This window comes from Cynara cardunculus (genome assembly GCF_001531365.2).
Source record: "Cynara cardunculus var. scolymus isolate 2C chromosome LG 15, CcrdV1, whole genome shotgun sequence".
Taxonomy (NCBI): Eukaryota; Viridiplantae; Streptophyta; class Magnoliopsida; order Asterales; family Asteraceae; genus Cynara; species Cynara cardunculus.
Genome location: NC_037542.1, coordinates 2328376 through 2338130, shown reverse-complemented (window position 1 = coordinate 2338130; position 9755 = coordinate 2328376). Strand labels below are relative to the sequence as shown.

Genomic DNA, 9755 nt, shown 5'->3' with positions numbered 1-9755 from the left:
ATTTTACATAAGGACAACTTATTAGAACTTCATTTTTAAATTCGTGTAACTAACTACAGATAAACATAATTAAATACAAGATAAACATCTATTTTAAATATAAAAAATTTAAAATATAATTAAAATAATTATTAAGTTTCTAACCGAATATTTAATTATTATCTTTAATAAAAAATTATATTATTAAACTAAAAATAAACTATTTTATTATTAGACCTAAATTAAATTATAATAAAAAATTAAATTAAATAAGTTATAAAAAACGAAAACTATTAAATAATTAATTTAATATTAATATCGATTTTATTTTTTTATAATTTTTTATATAATCTTTAAATTTATATTTCATTCAAAAAAATATTATCGATTTCTCAAAACCATATAAATTTGTATTATATCGATAGAGACAAATAATAAAAACTAAATATTAAAATAAAGATTTATCTCATTAAACAATAAAAAATAAAAAAATTTAATATCGAATTTTATAATGGCTAAATTAAGAACAGTAGGAAAGTTGTAGTGACTAGGGTTTAAGGGTTTCTCTGTTTTAGGGTTTTTGCTGAACAGAAATATTTCATGGTGCATAAAATCCTTCATCTCCTTGACTCCTTCTCCCACACGAGTGGCTGGGAAGCTTTTTCTCTGGGTTTTGCGAAAACGTCATCTTAAAAATGCAATAATCTTCGTTAAAATACTTCAATTTTTCGGACAAATCTATATAACCAAGAAATGGAGGATGTAGATGATGAGTTCGGCGATTTATACGCAGACGTTGAAGTGGAAGCAAGCTCAGCCATGAATGGTGCTCCACAATTTCCTCAACAACAGTTTGTAGGCGCTGAAACTGATAAACTGAACAGTGTTTTAGAAGCGAGTAGTGATAAAGAGGATAGAGCAAGTGATGGTATTGAATTTGATGAGGAGGACGACGACGATGATGATGATTTGAATATAGTCTTGAATAGCGATGATGATAGTATGAGGTACGGGGAAGGTTTTACGATTGGAAAGGCTAATACAAAATTGGGGAGTGGAGAGTTAGAAGATGAAGACGATGATAATTTGGGTAGGGAAGAATTTGTGGGAGGGAAATATGTAGGCAAAGCTGGGTCGGGTGGTGTTGGTGATGGTATTAGCCAGAATTTAGTTGGAGGGAAGACGGCTTATAATTCGCATTCAACGTACAAGGTGCTTTTCTAATCATGAACTCTGTTTGAATTCCTACTGTTAGCTTATGCTACTCAATGAACTGAACTCCGAATCTTCATTTTAGTTGAACTGAGTTTTAGTTTAACTTGCAATTGTTTTTGAATGTGGCATATGTGCTGCAACAATAGCTTCTGGTTGAGACAAATGTGTTAGGTTTTGTTTCTGATTAAATTCTTCATCATGTTATTTTTTTGGCGATCGTATTGTAATCGACTTCCAAGTCCTTAGATATGAGTAGCTGATCGTAAGAATCATGAACTGTTTAATTGCGTCATTAAATTATTTTGCTACTTGAACATATCTCATGTTGGTACTGATAGTCATTGAAATAATATAAGTGCACGATTTGAAATGCATTGTTTTTTTAGTATAAACTTCTAGTTGTAAGTTCTTTAAAATGTTTTGCTTTGCTATGGCTGTTCTGTGATCTATTTGGATTTTTGTTGGCAGTATCTAAGATCTCACTTGGCAGCATATGCAAGTGATTTAAAAGGAAGTGGATGTAGGGCAGCAGCTTATTTGTCTGGGGAGGACAATGGATATTGTCAGCGAATGGGGTCAAGGTCAATGGGACATCAAAGTGGACAAAGATTCTCACTTCCTCGGGCTAGGTGAGTATTAAACATACGAAATGGGGGTTAAAATGCAGCATCCATGTACTTGTAAAATTGCTGATCCAAGGTTAGAATGCTAGATAGTATCAATTAGGCTACAAAAAAAAGGTGCAATTCAATGCAAGCTGTCAAGTCAAATTAATGTTCTTATAAGATTTACTGTTTAGTGTTAATCTGTACTCCCTTTTCCATTTCTAGAGAGTAGATTCTGTTGTGTTTGTATATTAATTCTTCATTAACATGCCGGGATTTATATATGTTGCAGGAACATACTTGATGTTAATATTGATATATTTGAGCAGAAGCCTTGGAAGCATCCTGGAGCAGATATAACTGACTATTTCAATTTTGGGTTGAATGAGGATAGTTGGAAGCTTTATTGCAACCAAGTGGTAATAGACTCTGTTCTTGTGTAAACTTATGCAATGATGCGTGCACCACATATCTCAAGTTAGTCTACTTGAGGGTACAAATGACATTGCATTCTTGTTGGGGATGATAGTTAGTATCTTTATCTAATAAAATGTTAATTTTGGTGAGGTTCTTGTAAATGTTGTTACATAGCCTCAGACATAGGAAACTTATATCATGTTATGGGCAGGATGAATATCGTCATAGGTCAAGTGGGACGGCAGCCTCAGAACCTGCTCAATTAATGGAAGTGAGTTGAACAAAGTGTACCTTAGAGAGCCATAAGCTGTAATAATGTCTCTTCTATTACTTATTTGATTCAACTAATGTTTCTTAGACAAAGGCATATGGAGGTGGAATTGAGCATGAGATTGTTGCTCGTGATTCATGTGGAAAAAGTGAAACCAGGCAGGTGAGAGTAGCTTCATCCATGTTGAGATTGCCTTTTCGAGAACATGAGCTGGAAGGGGTTCACAGAAAGCAAAAACTTGGTAAGGGAAATTATTTGTTTTCAAGTGCTGAGGTTATTTACTGCATATCTCATTGTTTCAGAGAGGTCGAGCTATTCAGGTAGAAGACAGCAATGTTGAGCGTCAGTCATCCATGGATGTAAGGCGTCAACTGGATCGTGATTCAGATGTTATACAAGTATGGCTTTTAACCTAGTTTTTGGCTGAAGTTTTGCAGTGGCTACATCTCTTGTTTCACTGCTAAGAACATGTATGTAACAGATCACCATTCTGGATCCAGAGGAGCATTGCTCTGGGTCTGCCAAAGAAGGATCAAGCCATCTTGACGGTTCTGTACCTGAAGCATCCAATCATAGAGATGTTAGTGGGGATGATGGCAAGGATCATCTTTCTTTTAGTAGTGCAAGTGACGATGAATCCGTTGAGGGGAATCACCTGGAGATGGAAATATATGCCTGTAAAAGGTGTGAGCAATATCATGCTGGCGCATTGTTATTTGACTTTGTAATGCCTTACTTCTGCTCCAAGTTATACTAGTTGACATGATGGCTGCAATTCTAGATTGTATTATACGCACATCTTTTTCTTCAATTACTATATACAATCATCTCACAGCTTAAAGTTTATGTCCTATGAGTAGCACTCTCTGCTTCTACACCTACAAGCATGATTTTTGTTCATGCTCATCATGCCATATATTTTGGTGGTGGGTTGTCCTCGCTGTCTTGAGTGGAGTGGGTGTTTCTTGGTATGTAGTAAAAATTGTGAACAATTCATGCCTGCACATTGGGATTAGCATGCGCACAGGTTTGAACATATAACTGGTTACTGATGGTATTCTTGACTGGGGGGACACCAAAGGACTCTACCCTTCCATCCCTTGGATAGATAGAGAGGGAGCATAAGAAAGGAACGAAGATTTGCTTTACTTGTGCATATTTGGGGGCATGTTTCTGAAAATTTTGAGCAATTGTTTTGTATGTTCATTCTTTTTTATTTTCAATTTTCTTTTGGCTTTTTGAGTAGGTTGGTTTGTGGTTGCGCATATACTTTAATTCTTGTGCGTGTACTAGGTTGGCCAAAAAGAATGGAATTACTATTTTGATCGGTTGTTTCTCTAAATGCTCTGTGGGTTTTATGAGTTAGAAGAATGCATTTTGAACTTATTAATCTTTTTCTTTCAAGTATTACTGTATTAGATAACAGCATGCTGCAAACCCGGTTATAAGATCTCATACGGAAGACGAGCCTCGATCTTTCACTATTTAAAAGGTCTCGTCACAACAAGTCACAACTCAATTTGTCTAGTCAATGAAATTAAATCCTTGATTAAGAAGGCATTCTGTCTGTTTTTTCAATTGTCATGGTGGACAAGATCATGTTTCCCTGAGATAGAACAGCTCTCTGTCCCTGCTAAAGCATGGTCACTGCATATGTATTTTTTCTCTGTTTCTCTCCATACTGTTTCTCATTGGGTTGTTAGTCATGTTTTTGCTTCTGCTTGATGAAATCTCTGATTAAATTTTTTGTTGAATGTGATTAGGTCTTCCAATCTAAGAAGTAGCAATAAGCTGGTGACAAGGGGCTCCGAAAATCATGAAATTCATCAGATATCTGATGTATATGGACGTCGATGCTGTAAGATAGATATTTCTGGTTCAGGAGGAAGTGATGAAGCAATTAGAACTTCAGATAACACAAAGGAAAGGGCTGGTGAGGATACATGCACCCCAGACCCGTCCATGTTGGTAGTAGACTCATCCGAGGCAGAAAAGAGCCCTGCAAATCATTGCAAAGCATTTGAAAGTGGTACATGTATTAATAGGCCAAAATCTTATAGTCATGAGAGACGTCCATCGACAATCTCATTTACTGGGCTGACACCATCACCCAAGCATGGCTACCATCATTCAGAGGACTCAAAAAGACCAGATGACAAAATTGAACATGGTGAGAATAGATATCATGTAAGGCATTCTAATCGTGTACATAGCAATCGAAATCATGGAGATTCCAAATGCAAACTTCATGATGAAAATGATGACTCCTACTCAAGAAGGTTGGCTGACAAAACAAAACTTGGTGACCGTGGATATCATGCAAGATGCAATAGTCCTGTATATAACAATAGGATCCGCAGGGATTCCAAACCTAAACTTCACCCTGAAAATGACGACTTCTGCTCAAGAAGACCATATGACAAAAGGAAACCTGGTGAGCATAGATATCATACTAGATACCATAGTCCTGTATATAACCATAGGAGCTGTGGGGATTCCAAACTTAAAGCTCACCATGAAAATGCCATGTCTGAGATTGGGGGGGCCTATGGTGTGCGCTCAACAGTTGGCCATAACAGACGGAATGGGAAATTGCATCCTTTAGATCCTTATGATGAGGGAAACATATCATATTCAAGGGAATTGGAACTACCTTCAGGTAATTATGGTGAAAGGTTTTTTGTCTACGGGGATCGGGATACTTTGGCAAGAGACCTTCATCATGAAGGCTATGAAAGATTTGAGGCCAAGATGGATCTATCTGCTTTCAGAAGTTCAGATGAGAAGGAATATTATGGTGAACGAAGAAGATATATTGAGGATGACAAAATGATGGCAGGGGATTGGTGCCATCATGAAAGGGAACTTGCTGTTGAGCATGTAAATTTCTTCTCTAGCCAGAACTCGAAATATCCTTCCTATCTGAAATATAAAAGGGGTGCCCAGTGGAAAAGGAAGGGAGATAATCTGCATTTCAGAAATAAAGACGAAGATGATGAATGTTTTCTTGAAAGGGAATATCCTGACGATATACAAGGAGAAAAATTTAGATCTCTTACTTATAATGACAGGGAAAGAGATGATTTTGAACGCAACTATGTAAAACATGTAGAGTATACTAGATGGGAATTTAGAGGCCCTGGAAGAAACAAGAGGATGGCCAGCAGTCCATCTTCTGAATTAAATCATCCGTTGCTGAAAAGCGATGAAGATAGATACCTGAGATACAAGAAGGGTCATTCCTTTACATCTCGATCTTCTGAAGAATCCCATATTAATAATGACAGATGGCATGGTAACATGCCGCCAAGAAACAATTTATACGGAGGACATGGGAGATATAGAGTGCAATGGACTGGAAAATTTGGATATGATGGTTCTTTGCATGATTCTGAACCTTTTGATAGAGAAGATTACACGATTGATATCAATGATCGTGTGGATATGGGAAGATCAAGGCACCATTTGCAATCTGAAATGCAATGGGAAGAAGATGAAGTTATGTTGGGGAATGATGATGCTAAATTTTGTGATGAAAGAGCATCGTTTCGTTTTGATAAGGTATCAAGACGTGAAAGTTTTGTTTCTGAACATAAACCTGACCAGGTTGAGGAGTCAATTGGTCATCCACATGTAGAAAGGTGTAAATATGAACTGAGAGAAGGAGCTATTAATGATAAGTTTGAGAGAACATCAAATGTTACTTGTGAAGGGAGTCCTATACAACGATTCCAGGGGAGCGGGGATACACTTAAGTTTGATGGAACTTCAAATGTTACCCATGGAGGGAGTCATGAGCGGTTGTTCGTGGACGGTGTGGATTCACGTGTGGTTGATGGACTTGATATTGTTGAGGAGCTGATTCATGATTCGCATGCAGAGATTTGTAGATATACACAGACAAGAGAAGTGATTAGTGGCAACAAGTGTAGTAAAACTCACGGAAAGAGTCGTGAACAACTATCACTGAGCTGCAGGAATTCGCTCGATTCACACTTGGTTGTGGGGGAAGGAAAGGTAAAATCAGGGAAACTGAGGATAAAATATTGTATCAGTTTAATTGTTCATTCAAGTATGGCTATGGGCAAAACTTCTTCATCATGCTACTGCTTTTTCATTGCATGGTTTTATGAAGCTCCATTGATTTGACTTGTGCTTTTGGATCTCCTCATTTCTATTTGCTAATAAATGCTGACAGGGAACAGGTTTGCAAGCTCCATTTTTGTTCTGACAGAGCATTTGTGACACGGTTTTCTGGTTCCCCCAGTTATCAACTAGATATTGTTAAATACTTGTATGTAACTGTTATTATTATTTATATTATATAATTATTGTTTATCCATGGACTTTTTTGATAACTAGATTGCCAAATCCTTCTTTTTAACGGAAGGCGTATGACTGGATCATTGTAACTGTGCGTATTCTAATATACCATGGTCATAAGCTGTAGCTCTTGGAGGGCCAATAATACCAAGTTCATGTTGCTTTGTCATAAAAGGAAAAGCATAAGTTTGGTTCCTAATGTGTCTTTTATTCTAGGATATGGTTTTTTGACGCTTTGATATCAGTAATGAATATAATGCTTTGGTGACTCAGGGTTTCACATACGGAACTATATAATCTTTCCGATATGTCATATGCTAATCTGCATTTTTTCTATTTCGGTAATGTTTTCATAGAACTTATGGTCGTTTTGCCAATATTGCTGCAAATTCTCATCTCTCCTTACTTTGGATGTGCCTAAATAACTTGTGATAGGTCTTGAGAAATAATTTTGACATATGTTTGTGTTCATTTCTACTTCTCATCTAAAATGATTATAGGTTGATTGAAATTATTTTATCCTTTATATTGTGTATGTTAGCTTAGTGTTGGTCACTGTGTCAGGGTTTATCTGCTGCTCTAACTTGGCATCTTGCTTTACTTTCTGTTTGCATTACCTCTGTGTTTGGAAGTATGGCTCATGAATGCTATTTACTTAACGGGCCATTGGCTAAGATATACTCTGTTGATTCGACCAAACATAAGACTGAGAATACACACACACAGAGACTATTAATACATGCATTATGAAGTTTCTTTATTTACTTTAACCCAAGTCTCATAATTTCTGCTTAGAGGGTAGATTATGGTTTGTAATTACCTCTGAAATAGAAGCTAGTTGGGGATTCTCTTGATTGTAATCATATGTTGTATATTTTCTGAGTTTTCATGCTTGTTTGCTTTTGCAAATGCTTTCTTGTATTTCATCATATGCTCCCGACGTTCGATTGGGCTCTTTTGTTATATTACTACTGTTAGCATCATCTTGCCCCCATGCATCTAAACACATGGATAAAAGGCTCATATGAGTATTTCCTGGTTTTTATACCCTTGATATTCTTTTGTGGAAAGTCATCACATGATAACAAGTTTGCAGGCCATCAAATGGAGGAAAATGGTCGATGGGTTAAAATATGGTTTTTTTTTTTTTTTTGTTTGTTTTGAAGTATATAATATTTATATATGGAAACTTGAACTCACACGTTCTTCCCCTTTGGTGAGGCTTGAACCCTTGACCTCTAAGAAGGTTGGGTTACAAGGCACCGCTAGGAAGCCCTTTGGTTCATTTACATTATTTTTGCGTGCATAGTATTCTTATTCCTATTGATCTGGCAGTCTTAGTCATCACATATCAATGTGCTTCATTCGATCTAGCTAGTAATGTATACTAAATTATTCTTTCCTTGATCTTGTCTATGGTTGAATGAGAAGTGCCACTATTAAGTGACCAACTCTTGATCTTGAAATGAAGTATTGGTGAATGAGCTCAGGAGTCGGGAGCGACATTTTTGGCTTTGGACATTAATTATTTAGAGCAGAACTTCAGTTTATTTGTCCTATGGTAGCTAATACTCTATAGAATGCTTACTTAGATGTTTAAGGCATCATTAAAAAATGGTGGCACAAGACAGTCTCAAAACTTTGCATGATTCTATTCATTCCAGAGCTTTGGCTATTTCTCATGGTGCAATTTTAAGGATCTTCCTGAGAAGGGTCATTTTGACTTTGTACTCTGTTTGGCAGAAGTCTCGGTTGTACACAGATTTAGGCACACATACCTGTGGAGATGTTGTTACTAATACTTGTTAGGTGCTTTAAGCTCACCAGTTTATTTGTCTTGGCAGATTTGTTAAAGATACTGGTAAAATTTGATTACATCCGAAGAGTAGATATACCTATGCCTTGTTCATGTGAACATCTTTGAGAGTTGTCTTTGCTTACTATCCACTGTTTTTGTGATTACGTAACATGTAACACTGGAATCTGTAACATTTACTTGTGGCAATCAACTCTGCAGTCTGCTGATAAAGCGGAATGGAATGCTGATGAACAGAAAAAGCACGCTAGGATGGATTTCGACTCATGCCCAAGTGATAAGGTGGTGGTCCAAGCTGTTAAAACAAAAGGGATGGTTAAAGGTTTGGACATCGAGGAAGGTCAGATTCTAACCGAAGAAGTAAAAATCATGAAAAAGGACAGTGGGGCACACACAAATGATGTGAACGATCAAAATCCAAAGACGGGGTTTGATAATTCTCGAATTCTCGAGGCAATGGCAAAGATGGAAAAGCGAAGAGCGCGTTTTAAAGAGCAGATTACTACCACTAAGAATGATTCCGATAGCACCACTAAACCTACAGTTGTGGACTCGATTCAACAAAGGCCAGCTAGAAAGAGGAGATGGGGAGGAAGCTGAAACAATTGTCTGCTTAAAACTGACTATAACGGACACTCGGATAGCACATGAAGGTAAACAGAGCAAGACATTATTTCAATATTCCTGAAAACATATTATTAGCATTGAACATGATTCTAATACAGCTCTCTCTGCTAGTTGTTCAGAATCCTTGATGTTTTGTGAAAACAACAAGAGTTATCAGGATTTCTTCATGTTTACACATTGAAATCTATTTAGAAAATGATAAGCCATCTTTTATACTGATCTACCATATGATATAACAGATGCCTGCTGTTCTTTTCTCGATTAGATTTTCATATCGTTCATCTTTTATGGTATAACCGGGCATTCATAAGTTCGCGGTCGCTTTCTTTTGTTTGAGTTCAGCTTTCTGCTATGTAGACATGGGATTCTTCATGTGATCAGCAATGTTTTTAGAAAAAAATGGTAAAAATGAGTTGCAGGTATGGTCATAGAATTAGCAATGGATTCATTATAATCTGCTCATTCTTTTTTTGGTGTAGATTTTGAGAAAGCCTCAAGGGGT

The 9755-nt window shown here is 36.6% G+C and overlaps 1 protein-coding gene across 1 annotated transcript; it reads left to right on the top strand.

Moving 5' to 3' along the window:
- Positions 1 to 732: 732 nt before the first annotated feature.
- On the top strand, positions 733 to 9549 carry LOC112527531 (FIP1[V]-like protein). Its single transcript, XM_025138221.1, has 9 exons — positions 733 to 1191; positions 1663 to 1823; positions 2092 to 2218; positions 2428 to 2487; positions 2575 to 2649; positions 2790 to 2885; positions 2969 to 3171; positions 4251 to 6504; positions 8828 to 9549. Exons 1-9 carry the CDS (start codon positions 733 to 735, stop codon positions 9224 to 9226), a joined length of 3834 nt encoding a protein of 1277 aa, XP_024993989.1. The 3' UTR covers positions 9227 to 9549.
- Positions 9550 to 9755: the final 206 nt, after the last annotated feature.

What these genes read in the sequence shown, in the direction of transcription:
- LOC112527531 (XM_025138221.1), top strand. Translation starts at nt 733, where the DNA reads ATGGAGGATGTAGATGATGAGTTCGGCGATTTATACGCAGACGTTGAA. An exon ending in AACCTGCTCAATTAATGGAA is followed by an intron (nt 2,488 to 2,574) that starts GTGAGTTGAACA and finishes AATGTTTCTTAG; the next exon opens with ACAAAGGCATATGGAGGTGG. An exon ending in GAAAAAGTGAAACCAGGCAG is followed by an intron (nt 2,650 to 2,789) that starts GTGAGAGTAGCT and finishes TCATTGTTTCAG; the next exon opens with AGAGGTCGAGCTATTCAGGT.